The sequence below is a fragment of the Eublepharis macularius genome, chromosome 5, assembly GCF_028583425.1.
Source record: "Eublepharis macularius isolate TG4126 chromosome 5, MPM_Emac_v1.0, whole genome shotgun sequence".
Classification (NCBI taxonomy): Eukaryota; Metazoa; Chordata; class Lepidosauria; order Squamata; family Eublepharidae; genus Eublepharis; species Eublepharis macularius.
The window spans coordinates 165505432-165521495 of record NC_072794.1 but is presented as its reverse complement, the minus strand read 5'-3'; the positions used below and the strand labels follow the sequence as shown (position 1 = coordinate 165521495).

The window sequence follows — 16064 nt, the reverse complement described above, 5'->3', positions numbered from 1 at the left end:
TGAACCCCTGAGAGGGTTACATGTGACAGGCTTGATGTACGGAGATGAGATCATAAGGTGAATTCAGGGGTTCATGGTGAGAGTAACTGATTGTGTAAATAGACCCATTTTGTAAATGACGGGTTTCTATTTATTTTTACTGTTTTTATTTACTTGATGTATTGCCTGCCTTTCTTGCTGAGACTCAAGGCTGAATACAAAATACAAAAAAATAGTTCAATCAGACTGCACGAGACATCCAATCATCATTTATATATCTATCTGGTGGTGAAGAGTGCTCTCAAGTCATAGCTGACTTACGGTGCCCCCTGGCGGGTGTTTCATGACAAGAGACTAACAGAGGTGATTTACCATTGCCTGCCTCTGTCTCTGCCTCTGGTCTTCATTGGAGATCTCCCATCCAATTTCTAACCAAGGCCTACCCTGCTTAGCTTCTGAGATCTTGCTCACCTGGGCTATCTAGGTCAGAGCATCTATCTATCTATCTATCTATCTATCTATCTATCTATCTATCTATCTATCTATCTATCTATCTATCTATCTATCTATCTATCTATCTATCTATCTATCTATCTATCTATCTATCATAGCTTGCCTTTCTTATTGAGGTTCTAGGTGGATTACACAGTGTAAGTCAATACAGTCAAATAGCATGAGACATCTAAAGCAATAGGGCTAGGATTACAAAACTTAGAAATGATGCAAAAAAGTATTAGATATGTCAAACAATGCAGAAAAATGGTATTACAAAAAGTAGAAAACAATGCAGTAAAAGCAGAATAATACATACAATAAACTGATCATAAGAGCCCCGTAGCGCAGAGTGGTAAACTGCAGTACTGCAGCCCAAGCTCTGTTCATGACCTGAGTTTGATCCTGGCGGAAGCCGGGTTCAAGTAGCTGACTCAAGTTTGATTCAGCCTTCCATCCTTCCGAGGTCGGTAAAATGAGTACCCCGGTTTCCTGGGGGTAAAGTGTAGATGACTAGGGAAGGCAATGGCAAACCACCCTGTAAAAAAAGTCTGCCAGGAAAACGTCATGATGCGACGTCCCCCCCATGGGTCAGTAATGACTTGGTGCTTGCACAGGGGACTACCTTTACCTTTAAATAGATCATACAATCCTATTCCCTTTATAAAAGAATGGAAAATAATGCAAACAAACAAAAAGAAGCCTGTCTAAAGTACGGCATACCATAATACAGAAACTGTGTTACTAGGGTAGAGGATAATGCAGTAGAATCAAAAGGATACATACAATAAGCATTGCAATAGATTACAATCCTATTCCCTTGTAAAAGTGACCTCCTAAACTGTTCTGTTATATATCAGTTCTATTCTCTCTGTTAAAAAATACTCTCCTGAACACGTTTGTCTGTGAAGTGTGGGGACCTTCCTTACTTTCCAAGATAGGCCATTCACCAAAGTGGTAACTACCTCTGGGAACACACATGAACTAGAGATGGGCACAAACCGGAAAAAACCCGAACCATGTGGTTTGTGGTTCATCAAATTTCACGAATCACGAACTTTCATGAACCTGCCCCTGGTTTGCGAACCTGTTTGTTTGGTTCATGAAAACGTCACATTCAGGTCAGAAAATCATCACTTCCGGGTCAGCAGAAGGTCACTTCCAGGCCAGCAGAACTTCATTTCCGGGTCAGCAGAAGGTCTGCAGGAAGTCCGTCCCCTGTTGCCTAGGAAACTGATTGATTGGCACCAGGCTGTCTGCAGTGACAAACCAAAAAACGAACCAAATGAACCAGTCGAAAGTTTGTGGCGGTTTGTCAGAAATGGAATCTGACAAACCGCTGGTTCGCGAACCATGAACCAGCCTGGTTCGTGCTTAATTTTGGTTCGTATTTCAGTTCATGCCCATCTCTAACATGAGCAGGCAGTTGCCAATCTTACTCATTTGCATATTGGGCATCTTTAGGAGACTTTGCTCAGATGAGCGAAGCTGTCACAGTGGAGCATAGCAGAAGAGGCAGTCCTACAGGTGTGAGGGCCCATATCCACTAAAGACTTTGTAGTTAATAACCAGAACCTTGAATTGAACCTGATGGCTGGTGGGTAACCAGTGATGAGACTGTAGAATGGGTTCATATCCATCTGCAAAAGATGTGATAAGGCATTTGTACTTCTGAGAGGGATGTAGAGGAAATTTATTTATTTATTTAATTGGATTTATATCCTGCCCTCCCCACAAGTGGGCTCAGGGTGAGTCACATTATAAAAACCAGAATTTGAAATACAATAAATAACAAAATCATAAAATAATATCAACTGATATCATTAAAAAGTGGAGCGGAACAAAGCAAAACAGGCAAGGGACCAGCAGGATAGTTCTCCAGTTCCTCAACCACTCTCATAGGCCTGGCGGAACATCTCCGTTTTACACGCCCAGTGGAATAGTAAGTCCCACAGGGCCCGGATCTTAACTGGGTGAGCATTCCACCAGGCCAGAGCCAGAGCAGAAAAGGCTCTGGCCCTGGTTGAGGCCAAGCAAACGTTCTTGGGGCCAGGGACCACCAGCAGATGTTGACCTGCAGAGTGTAATGCCCTCCAGGGAACATACAGGGAGAGATAGTCCAAAAGATATGCAGGTCCCAGTCCGTTAAGGGCCTTAAAGGTTAACACCAACACCTTGAACTTGACCCAGAATTCAACCGGGAGCCAGTGCAGCTGGTGCAGTACAGGTTGGATATGTTTCCTAAACAGGGAAAGTGCCCACACAGCTACTTTGAGAGACAAGGTCATGTTGCCACATAGCTGGTGATGACTCTTAAGGGAGAGAAGATGGAACTTCATTGTGAAGTGTGTTATTAGCATCTGTGCAGTGCTGACATATTCTAGCAACTACTAAGCATTCGTGGCAAGGCGTTTTTTTTTTTTAAGAAACATATATTGCAACAGAGAAGAAAATGGGAAAAGGCAATCCTCCTAATTAGAAAGAAAGCATTTAGAAAGAAAACAGATTTCAAAATTCTCATCACAAAATATAACCTTTGCTGAATGCAAGAACCTCTTCCGGTTGTTGCCACGTTACATTTCCCAAAAAAGGAGGGAAATATCCCATCACCATTTCCTTTTGCGGGTTTTGTACAGTTCGGTAAAAGCCGTCCACTCACATTCCGGCTAGAATTCAATTCATGATAACGGTAGGAAACTGTCGACTTTTGCATTCCAGCGCCTGTTTTCATTCACCTTCTCGCATTTCCCTTCTATGGGGCTTGGTTTAAATGTGACTCACTGAAGCAAAAGAGCATTCCTGCTTGGATTTGGACTCAGGTGTGGAAAGCAGCTACGTGACAGGACTGCTCTGTGTGGGTGACAGCCCAGTTGCAGCAGCACACTGTGTGAGTCCAAAAGTCCCAAGGGAAAGTGCTTTTGCCTCAACCAATGTCACACACCTCACACAACCAAGGAGGAATCAATAGTGATGTCATCCCACTTTGGGCTTGCTTCTACAGTCCTGACTGATCAGCTGAGTATAACAGGGTATTGTTTGGAAATTCATGTGAGGGCTGAAACATTCTAAGTGACAAATTGCAATGATATCACTTCAAGGAAGAAGAATGGTCCCTGAACACCTGCAGCAAACAAATGAGGGTGAAATTGCAGTCTGATTTGCCCTCCTGCTGCTAGGAGGAAAATATGGAATCTGAAGTCAGAAGAGGAGCAAAGCCAAGTTGATGTCATTTAGGTTAGATTTGTCTGAAAGGTAAAATCATTTTGTCCTCTCCTCCCTCTTGTTTTGTCTCAGGTGCCCAACTCCCGGCTGTGATGGCTCTGGCCACATAACAGGAAATTATGCATCACATAGGAGGTAAGTTGGACAGGTGGGTGGAGGAATAAGAGGAAACAGAGGTAAGAAAGATGGAAATTTCTTGGGAGAGAAGTTGAAGTGAGAACATGAAAAGCTTTGCATAAAGAAGGTCCTAGACAGAAGTGGGCATGGACCGGAAAATGGACCTAAATTTGACACGGACCGGCCCAGTTCGTGGTTTGCAAACACATTGTATGTGGGACCACATTTTTCATGAACTTTGGTTCATTTGGGCCGGTCCATCGGTCCATGGTCCATGAGTCCAGACATCCTGGCGTCAATCAATCAATTCCCTAGGCAACAGAGGGGATGTCTGCAGACCTTCTGCAGCCCTTGGAACACACCAATTGTAGTCCTCAAAACCTTGATAGACAGCTCTGCCTGCCAACCAGAGAGCTCCCATTCTTCTCTATGCACACAAGGAGCAAGAATTAATTCCCTAGGCAATGGAGGGGATGGACGTTCTGCAGCCCTGGGAACATACCAATCCTAGCCCTTAAAAACTTGATAAGCAGCTTTGGCAGCCAACCAGAGAGCTCCTATTCTTCGCTATGCAAGTAAGGAGCAAGAATTAATTCCCTAGGCAACTGCTGGGAAGGTGTCTGTGTGGTGAGTGAGGGGGCTCTTCCCCCACCCTTTTCTGTTTGATTTTGCTTCATTGCAACTTTTTGGTGCTGCAAGCCTATGCAAGTCAATTGGCATTTGCGACTCCTAGTATCTACTGGAAGTTTCCTGGAGTGGCCGCTTTGGGGGGTCTGTAACTCGGACCTCTGAAATGCAATCTTGGCCAAACTTGGAGGGTGGCTGGAGGAGAGCCTTCTGAAGCCTCGCTGCAAGTTTGACATCTCTGAGTATGAAGGGGACGGTTCTAGGGCCCCCGGAAGTGATGGACCATGGGCCGATGAACTGGTCTGTGAATGGGGTGAGTCTGTGAAAAGTTCATGGTCCGTGGTCTGTGAAATGCGAAGGACCACAGTCCGACGGTCTGTGGGGTTTTCCCAGTCCATGCCCACCTCTAGTCCTAGATTTGATCCCTGTAGGTGATGTGAAAGACATCTAGTGTCAGAGAGGGAGCCTGGGATATTTCCTCTGCTATTGGATGGATACGGAAAGCTCTCCCAATTTCTAGCCAGCATCCACCTTGCAGCCCTCAAAAGCAGGTGGATGCCCCCGAAGTAGCCCTCTCCCCTGCTCTGCTGCTCTATGCACCTTGTGATGTGAAAGCTTTGAGAGAAACTTTTATCACCTCTGTTTGCCAGTTTGAGGTCCCCCTTCTCTCCTTGTCAAATAATAAATCAAGGCTTCAAACTTGGTGATCATAGAAATAAAAGGTTTATTTAGCAATAAACCTGATGCAGTCAATTAGATAACTGAAAGCATCAGCACCTGTATTTTATACCTTTCGTTCAACACAGAAAACTATTGAATTTATTTATTTATTTGTTTATTTATGTCATGTATATTCTGCCTTTCTCAGTTTATAAGTTCCTGTACAGTTCTGTAAACAAACAGCCAGTTGTATTGTCGAAGGCTTTCACGGCCGGAGAACGATGGTTGTTGTGGGTTTTCCGGGCTGTATTGCCGTGGTCTTGGCATTGTAGTTCCTGATGTTTCGCCAGCAGCTGTGGCTGGCATCTTCAGAGGTGTAGCACCAGGTGTGTCTTTTGGTGCTACACCTCTGAAGATGCCAGCCACAGCTGCTGGCGAAACATCAGGAACTACAATGCCAAGACCACGGCAATACAGCCCGGAAAACCCACAACAACCAAACAGCCAGTTCTTATAAACAATCAAGTCAAGGTCCATGATCTTCTGAACAGTATAGATTGACAGGTCAAAGCCAGGAATTAAAAGGAACACAGTAAGAGTAACACTCTTGGATGGCACCATTAATTTAAAAAGATACCCAAGGCCGGAGCTGAATGCCTTTAGATATAAACGAACGTCAACCTTCAGTGTATAGTGGAAGCAAACTCACTGGGCTCATTTTCATGGCAGGAACAGAAATGCAAAACATAGGGTGTAAGAAGAATTTTCTCACAGGCTTTGGGCAGCCCAGATCAATGAGTTTTAAATTGGAAATCGGGGCTACCCCAAAATTTACTAACAGAAAGGCCTCTACCTGAGACCTCGAAGAGCTTCTGCAGCCAGCATAGATAATACTGTCTTTGAGAGACTAATGGTATGTAGAAAGTGGGTTCATGTGTCCATAACATGCAATTGTATACACTCAGTTTTAACCCTAGCAGAGGAAATTTCCCAGGTTCCCTCTCCAACCCAATCAGACTATTTCCTAAATGGACTCATATAATATTTTTACTGTCTTTTCTCCACATTGCCTACCTTGGGCCCTTGGGATTGGAGAGGCTATTTGCTAAAATATAGATAAACAGACAAGTTTCGCAGACATGTAATTTAATTTCATTCCAACTCCACAGAGATTTCTACTTAATTGTCACAGTACAATGGACAAATTGCAAAGTGTTCACAAATGTTAGCAACAAGTATGCACTCCTTTCATCTCTTTAATCTGATTTCTTTCTTTTAAAAGTTCCCAGAATCAGATTAGAAGCTCTCTCCTCAGCAGAATAAAAGACAAAAAGGTTCAGATTCTAGCTGACGCAAAATTCCTGTTAATAACATCACCTATTTATGACTCCTATTATCTTTCCCGAACATTAATGGGGAACTCACAGTCTCCCGTTTGAACGAGTCCATTAACAGCTGCTTTGTGCTCTGCAAGTATCTTCTTATCTAGACGCTATTAATTGCTCTCCATCTCCCCCCTCAGAACGAACGGGCGTTTTTTTCTCCCTCTTTTTTCTTCTTAGTTTTCACCACCACTTTCCCTTTTTGTTAAGGAATGGAAACAGAATGATTAGAATCAAAATACAGACAGGGAAATGAAGGGACAAAATTGCTCCTTTTAACTGTTTGGAAATAGGAGCCCACCTGACTCTCGGCCATTTGGGGCCTGTTTCGGCCAGGATTAGGTGGTGGATCACTCTCCTGTTCATCAGCAGCCCAATCCTGACCATTTTGGGACATTTTCAGCCCCTTTTTGCCATTTTGGACCCAATTTTGGCCCTGAATGGCTAGGATTGGGTCCTAAACAGTCAGAACAGGTGATGTCAGGGGGTGTGGCATATGCAAATCAGCTATGCTAATGACACACTTCCGGTGATGGCAAGAGGCATGGCATATGCTAATGAGTTATGCTAATGAGTTCCTCCAGCTCTTTTTCTACAAAATGACTCCTGCACAGATCGGGTTGTCAGACTCTAGGATTTCTCCCAGAATTACAACTGATATCCAGATCGGTTCCTCTGGAAAAAATGGGTGCTTTGGAGGATGATTTCTAAGGAATTGTACCCTGCTAAGATGGCTGAGCAAACATGGCAAAATGGAAGTGGGTGGTCAAGGACTGCTTCGGTAAAGTGAGGGTGGGGTCTTAAAAAAGGATCTAAAGGAGGAAAAAACAGGATGATGATGGTGATGATAACAACTGCGCTTATATACCGCTCTTATAGACAGGTTAGTGCCCCACCCAGAGCAGTGAACAAGTTAGTGTTGTTATTATCCCCACAATACAGCTGGGGAGCTGGGGTTGAGAGGTGTGGCTTGCCCAAAGCCACCTCCTGAGCTCATGGCAGTAGCAGGATTTGAACCAACAGAGTGCTGATTCACAGCCAAACCACTTAGCCACTGTGCTACAGCAGAGACAGGAGGAAAAGTGTGGCAAAAGGTACAGAGAAGGCCATGCGAGGGGGATTAAATATAACCAACAGTAAATGAGCTTGCGCAAGGAGCAAAACTCAGGGAGGAGCTTGTCAGGGGAAGGCCCCTTTTATCCTTAGAGGTGAGTTCGCCCAGTGTAACACAGTTTATAGCTTTAGAGACAGTGAACCAAGGCGCACAGAACAAAAAAAATGTTTTTTTTATTCTTAGAAACTCAAACTTTGCAAGCATCTATAAAACAACAAAGCCTTACTGAAAGGCTAATTAAAGTACCTTAACTGAAACACTTAGATTAGCTGACTAATACTCCCACAGGTCGGCCTCACCCACGGACTCCATTGCATGATAACAGGTCTTGTGCCGTTCAGATCAAAGTAGTGGTCCAGCAGCATCGATAGCAGGAAAAGCTGCACCACTCCCTATGGCTGGAAACAGTCCCGCCTTAAAGTGAATCCAGCCAATCAGGGCAAACCACCACTTAAAAATTACTGCCCTGAGAAGCTTGTGAGAGGAGATAAGGCATGATAGCACACAAGTCCTGCCAAATTCACGCAGGCGCAGGCAATTTGCCTGCTGAAACCCCTCTCAAGCCTGTAACACTACTTTTAATAGCTCTTAAAGTCAACTCGTGGCAATGTATTCTTTCAGGCTCAAGTTCCTTTCCTGACAGAGCTATAATCTGGAATAGAGAAATGGAAAGCTTTGAAACTGTGGACTAGTACCTTAAAGGGGATGCATAAAATAATGGGTTTTCAGTGTAGGGGCATCAGGAGGGAGGAGATATGATCACAGCAATGCAGAAGAATTCCGAACTATTTGGAGAGGGAAAGGTAAGCTGCTTTCACACACATTGGATAATGCACTCCCAGTGCGCTTTCGGCGCACTGTAGCAAACATTTGCTACTGGATTTTCCAGTCTCACACAACATGTGTGAAAACAGCCATATAGGAGGAGGAAAGGCTAGCAAAGTCCCAGTAGCCCAAATTAAAGATGAGCAGACCACGGACATTCCAATCCTCTTTGTAGATCATTTGGAACGGATTTTTTTGTGTGCGGAACAAAAAATCCACCTCAAATGATAAAGTGCATTATCCAACGTGTGCAGAATCAGCCCGTGGAAGTAACAGGGCTCTGCAATGTCAAAAAGGGGGAAAATAACAGCCATTGTGGTTATGGCTGTCAGTGCCAGACTAGGATCTGGGGGAACCTAGATTCCGATCCCCGCTCAGCCGTGAAACTCACTAGGTAATCTTGGGCCAGTCACTCTCTTAGCCTCACCCACCTCACAGGATTGTTGTAAGGATAAAACAAGGGACGGAAGAACCATGCATGCCACCCTGATTACTGTAGAGGGATGGCAAGATAAAATGAAAATGGCAGATAGACTCCAGGTTCTAACCCCTGCTCTGGCCTGGAAGGTTTGATTCTCCGCTCTGCTATGGAAGCTTGCTAGGAGAGCTGGAGCCAGTCACCCCCTCTTAACCTAACCTACCTCCCAGGGTTGTCTGAATAAAATAGAGGGGAGAATGATGTAAGTTACTTTGTGTCCCCATTGGGAAGAAAGGGGAGGTATAAGTGAAGTACAGAAATAAACTGAGGAAGAGAAAGGAAACAATCGAAGATCACATCAACCATCTGTGTCCAGAGGGGATAAAGGCAAGGAAGGAGGGCTTGGATAGTCTTTCCATCCAAGCTCTCCTTCCTTGCTTCTATCTCGTCTGGACACAAATGGTTGATGTGATCTTCGATTGTTTCCTTTCTCGTCCTCAATTTATTTCTTTACTTCATCACAGCCTAAGACTTCGGTGCATACACATACAGCTTCTCAGTGCTAGCACCAGGGCCGATTCCACACTACTTACCTTCATCCGGAACGCTGCGGAATGTTGTGAAAAAAACGCAGAAGATAGCGTCTTCTCGCATGAGTTTTGCGCGATGTCTCGCAAAACTCACGCGAGAAGACACTATCTTCCACATTTTTTTCATGACGTTCCACATCGTTCCAGATGAAGGTAAGTAATGTGGAAACGGCCCAGGAAAGGAGAATTGCTTTGGTGAACTAAGAGAAGGAGAACTAAATGAGTCAATTATTGTCAAGGTCTTTATTTATTTCACCTTTTCTTCCAGTATCCTCCTTAAACTTTATCCTGCCCTGCATGGTTCATCCAATACAGCTGGTATATGTTTGGGACAAAAGAATATTATCTTTTTATGCTTTCATGACAGACTCTTTCCTACCTTGAGTCTTTGAGACAGGACAGCCTATGCAGCCAAATCATAGGAAAGAAAATGGAACCCAGAAGCAGGTCAGAGCTGACAGATCTGCAAATAAGATGACTCCTCCTTCTTTTTTTCTTTTGCACACAGTCTGTCAGGGTGCCCTCGTGCCAAGAAAAGTGGGATCAAGATCACCCCCACAAAGGATGACAAAGAGGACCCAGAGCTGATGAAGTAAGTAAACCAAGTATTTCTGATCAGGTCTTCTAAATTAATGTGTCTTCTAAATTAATGTGTGGCATACTTCTTGGTGAGCAGCCATGTTAGTATGTCGCTGTAGAATGAAATGTGAATACAGCAGGGAAGCTTATACCATGGAAAATACAAATTTTCCATGGTATAAGCTTCCCTGAGTCAAAGCTCATTTCATTGAATACAAAAGATAATGAAGGCTCATCAGTTCTATCTGAGTCAGAAGTTGGGAGGGATATTACAGAGAAGGGCCAGCTGGATGGGCACGAATCAGGAAAAAAATGAACCATGTGGTTCATGGTTTGTTAAATTTCATGAACCACAAACTTTCATGAACCGCCCCCCGCCCCCCAGTTCGCAAACCGGTTCGTTTGATTCGTGAAAACATCACATCCAGGCCAGAAAATCGTCACTTCCGGGTCAGCAGAAGGTCTGCAGGAAGTCCATCCCCTGTTGCCTAGGAAACTGATTGATCAACACCAAGCTGTCTGCAGTGATGAACCAAAAAATGAACCAAACGAACCAGCCTAAAGTTTGTGGCGGTTCATCAGAAATGGGATCTGACGAACCGCTGGTTCCCGAACCACAAACCAGCCTGGTTCGTCACAAATTTTGGTTCGTATTTTGGTTCGTGCCCATCTCTAGTCAAGATGCAAAGGTACAATGCATAATGTAACCACCTTGATTAACTTATGTTTCCTATGCAAACTGAGAGCATGCAGATACATCACAGCTAGTTGCAGACACAAAAATCATTTTCGGTTTACCTACAAAGGTCTAACCCTGCCAATCCCCATAAGTCACATAAAAGAGGGGAAAGACTTGGTCTCTGTTGCTCTGGGTGGTAAGATGATCTGACAGGTGTAAGTGACAGGAAGAGAGATTTCAGCTGCTCAATAGCAGAAACTTCCTAATGCTGAGAGTTGTTTGACAATCAAACCAATTATCTGGGGGGGGGGGGCTGTTCAGCACTGGAGGGCTTTGAGCCATCTGTTGAGGGGTGCTCTAGCTTTGGGTTTCCTACACTGATATAGGAATTGAATTAAATGGCCTCTGCACATTTTGTGAAATGATAGAAGCATTGGGGGCTTCTTTATAGCCTCAGGCAGGCTGTCCCATAATGTGGGAGCCACCACGAAGAATGCCCACGAGTTGGCAGTTATCAATTTTACGTGTTTGCTGGGTGGCACCTTCAGAAGGCTTGGCTCCAATGAGTGAAGCTGTCATGGTGGAGTGTAGCAGGAGAGGCAGTCCTTCAGTTACGTGAGTCCTGTGCCATGAAAGGCTTTGTAAGGGTTGGTTACAACCTTGAATTGGGCCCAGTGCCTGATTGTTACCAATGGAGCAGGGTGAGGTTGATATGCTGATTCTGCTTAGCACCCAATAGTAGCTGAGCCATAGGGGTCTATTAACCCTATGTTTCTATGATACACATAGAAGACAAAAACCATGCTAAGACTGAAAGGAGCTGATGTCATTCAATGAAATCCTAGCTACCCATGTTGGCCCACTGAGAGCTAAACTACACAAGATGCCAAATACGTGTTCTCCACGTGTCAGGTCCCACAAGGTACCCTGGGTAGTGTAGTTTTACAAAGAACTGCCACTTGATGTGATTCTCTCTCTCTCTCTCTCTCTCTCTCTCTCTCTCTCCTCTCTCTCTCTCTCTCTCTCTCTCTCTCTCCAAAAGCCTCGGCTTGGGTTTTCCTCTGGGAGTCCGGGGGGGGGGGCATAACATGAGGCAGGAAATTCTGAGCGGCTTTTTCAAGAGAGAATTCCTCCCACTCCCATGCATCACAGATTCTCTCTCTCTTGTAAAAAACTGCCCTGAATTTCCTGCCTCCTGTTACATCCCCTGCCCCCGAAGGAAAACCTAAGACTTTTGGAGAGAGAGAGAGAGAGAGAGAGAGAGAGAGAGAGAGAGAGAGAGAGAGAGAGAGAGATTCCCCAGTGGCTGTTCTTTGTAAGACTACACTACCCAGGGAACCTTGCAGGACCCAACATACATCCAGACGTCTCGTGTAGTTTCCCTCTGAGCTTGTGTGGTGCAATGGTTAGAGTGACCAGGATCTGGGAGACCCAGGTTGAAATTTCGACTCTGCCAGGGAAGCTTGCTGAAGGAACTCAGGCTTTAAGACATTCTCAGCTTAACCTGCCTCATAGTGTTGTTGTGAAAATGAAGGAGAGGAGAATGATGTAAGCCTCTTTGAGGAGAAAGGCAGGGTATAAATGAAGGAAAGAAAAAATAAATACAATTTCTTCCACAAATTCCTGGCATAGAATTCTCACATAAAGGTGATATTATTTTACCTGCTCAATGTGCACCCTTCCACTGGGACAACACCTTAGCATTACTACCAACCGCACACCTATTGGGCTTTGGAGAAAAATTAGTCTTACATTCTTACTGGAAATTGGTTAATCAGTTGCAGGCATTGTGTTTTGGCCATCAGTATGTGTGATGGCTGACAGGCAACCTGATAGATACCCCTCCCTCAATCTATATCTAACCACCAATGCATTTAATTGGCAAAAGCTCAGACAGTACTCCTTACAACAACCCATTTCCCATTATCAGTGTGCTTTATTTGATGAAACATTTAACCTCAGATTTAAATCTTTCCTGGTTTACTCAGTATGGTTCTCAAAAAGAAAATTCCAGGGTGAAGGATTTTTTAAGTTGTTTGGTATGCTGACTACAAACCTGTGTAGCTCCATCCTCCCCCTGCCAAACTGAGTGAAAAATAAAAATAACAAGATGGCTTTTTCCTTCTAATAAAGATCCATATCTTTTGCGTGTTACATTTAAAATGGTCAAAAGAACCTGCCCCTCTCCTTAAGGATCGTCGAAGGGGGTCCCTTTGTTGAGGCTCTGCAATAAGCAGATGCGTTTAAATTTAATTGACTAATTAATCAGCCAAATGTCAGACAGTAAACTGATTAAAACATCTTTATTTGATTGACAGCCTTAATTTCCATGGATACTTTTTGGTAAATAACAACATTCCTGGGGCGCTACCTTTCTTCTACCCTGGAGGCCTGGCAGTAAAGAGCCTCACTTTTGACATCATCTCAGTTTTGGGCCAGAATTTTGCACGGCCAGAGAGTAGCCAGATCCCCTCTTTTAACAGCCCTCCGGGGGGGGGGGGGAGATGGAGGATTCCCAACTAGTAGAATGCATAGTAAGGCAGTTAGAATGTGCGAAAGAGAAAGGAGGGTTCCTGAATTGATTACAAAGTATGCAATAAATCAAACCCCCAGTGAGATATGGTGGTAGCACTCTAGCACCTGTTGTAGTTTATATGAGGCTTTCCTTCTGGTCTGATACAGGTAATAAGTTGTAGGGAAGAGCTGGACATTTCTTTCTTTCTTTATTTTAAATAAGTTTTAAATTGTATTTGAAAGAGAACAAACACTAAACAGTAAAGACAGTAAACAATGCATAAAATAGCATAAGCAAAATATATAACAGTCCATAAAGACAGTAGAAACAGACTACATAGCAGCATATTCTACTACAAACTATTTCTCTTCTCCATCCCCTTGCTTACATACACGAAACATTTTATATTCAAAATTTTAAAATGTTAGTTTTATGGTTGATCAACTTTAGTAATAGCTATTCTTAGTTCTTCTTAATTTTCAATTATGTAAGCCTTTCCATTTTTTCTGAAATTCTAAGATCGGTCTTCTATGTATAGAAGAGGTTAATTTGGCCATAGACACATATTCATATCATTTGTTCATCCACGCAGTCACATCTGGACAAGATTCTGTCTTCCATTTTGCTGCATATACTGCTCTCGCTGCCATCACCATATATTTAAAAAGTCCATTGTGTGCTTTTATAATATTACTAGGTAAAATATTTAATAATATATTTTTAGAGTTCAGCTCAAAGCGAAACTTTAATATCTTTTGCTTCTCTTCCTGTATTTTTATCCAATATTTTCTTGCCTTTTTACATGTCCACCACAATTATTTATATACTTCTTTTATATCCTGTCTTTCTCTGCAACGGGGACCCAAAGTAGCTTGCAACATTTTGTCCTCCTCCATTTTATCCTCACAACAACCTTGCAAGGTAGGTTAGGCTGAGAGTATGACTGGACCATGGTCAGCCAGCGAGCTTCCATGGCAGAGTGAGGATTTGAACCTGGGACTCCTGGATCCTAGATCAACACTTTAACCATTACGCCACTCTGGCTCCTTGCTTTCGATACTTGCAAGTCAAGAGGGCAGCGTGGATCCTCCTTCTCCTCTCCCGGATGTTCATTGCTGCAGTTTGGACCCCTGTGCACTAGGGTGAAGAGGCATTTCAGAAGGATTGGCTTTCTGGCCAAGGCACTGCTTGGACCAGCAAAGTGAGTAGGGTGTCGGTGTGTGGCAGGAGCTTAGCTAGCCCCTAGTCATAAGGGGCACCATAGGCAAGGGGCATCGCCTCCTGGAGCCGCAGCAGCAGCAGCCACGCCTGATCACTACCGCAAGGGATCAGCTTGGCCCCGGCTGGTGACATCACAGGAGGTGGCACTGGATGTCCCTCATTTGGATCAAACCTTGAACCAGCCATGATGAAAGAGAATAGGCCAGATGGACACAACACTTCTCCTTAGTGTTGCAAGTTCCATTCCAGGTTTTGGGAGGGGGGGGGCTGGGCAGCGATTCCCCTTCTTGCCCTCCCCCCCAAGTGCCCCCACCTACCTGTGCATCTTTCCTTTGCCCCTTTGCATGCTCTCTCACCACCTGCAGTCACAGCTGCCGACACGGCCTGCATGCCCTTTGGTGCTGGGTGGTGGGTGCCGCTAGGAGTGCCACGCCATGGCCACCAGGAATGCTGATGCGTTGTGCACTGCCCACATGCCCTTCTGTAGCAGCACTAGGCAGCTGGGAGCAGAGGTGACAAAGCATTCACTCACAAGCAGGCAGTGGAAGGGTATGAATGCAGGCATCGGAGAAAATGTGTGAGTAAGGAGTCAGCAACAGTGCCCCCCCCCCGAAGCCATAGGCCCTGGCAGCTGCCCCACCTCCAGGTATGCTAACGCTGGCCTCGCTCCTTCCGATTCATGTTCTTCCCACTCTGGTTTATCTCCCCCCCCCCCCGCCCCGCTTTCCTCCTCCCATTTTGCTTTCCACCGGATTTTGCAACCCTGTCTTACAAGCAATGAAAACAGCCAGGCGAGGGTGCAGAAATTCCGCACACACAGGCGTCTGTTGTGAGCAGCGATGCCGTAAGCGATCCAAAGGTCTTTGTAAGAACCAGATGACATTTGGAGCCATCTGCTCTGTATTTTTGTCTTCTATCCACAGGAAGGAGAGCATTTGTGTTAAATGAGCCATATCACAATTAGCAAGAGTAAGCAGAGTTTATTAAAAATTGAGCAACCCAAGATTAGAAAATCTGCAGGGGGAAAAAAAGAGAAAAGATCTTCACTTTTTGACTTTTAATGTTCTAAATTGGTTGGCGGGGTGAGGAGAGTTGGATCACGTCCTCCGTAATATCATTCTTCTGCTGTCCAGTGGCGCTGAGCATGAAGTGGGAATGGAAACTGGTCACACTGCCAAAGTGAAGTGCTGTGATGTGCAGTTTATGGCCCATTAGCACAACTGGCAGGGATGAGCTGTTCCCTCCTCCATGCTGGCTTTCTCTGTTTCATTTCAGGGGAATTACAGCAAGATCGATGCAGCTTGTAGATGTCTTTGCATGTTTGCTAACTTTTGATTTTCAGAAAATTCCAGGGGAGGCTGGGAGCAGAACCAACGCAGAACTTGGTGGGTAAGGGGGGATCTAGTTGGTCAGGGACAGGAGGAGGAGAGAATCTGGTGGGTTGGTGTAGAGCTAGGGTGGAATCTGGTGAGTATGGGTTGTTGTAACCAGCATGGTGTAGTGGTTAAAGTGGTTAGGGTAAAGAACTAGGATCTAGGGGGGAAAACAGGTTCCAATTCCCACTCTACTGAAGCTTGCTCAGTGACCTTGAGGTCCCCTACCTTGCAGGGTTGTTGTGAGGATAAAATAGCAGAAGCAACTGAA

General features: G+C 44.6%; 1 protein-coding gene across 1 annotated transcript in view; it reads left to right on the top strand.

Moving 5' to 3' along the window:
* Nucleotides 1-16064, top strand: part of MYT1 (myelin transcription factor 1) — a 124135-nt gene that overhangs the window by 86211 nt on the left and 21860 nt on the right. Inside the window, exons 17-18 of the mRNA XM_054980464.1 lie at nt 3766-3828; nt 9935-10018. Of these exons, the coding sequence (XP_054836439.1) occupies nt 3766-3828; nt 9935-10018 (147 nt within the window). The remainder of the gene's footprint in view (nt 1-3765; nt 3829-9934; nt 10019-16064) is intronic.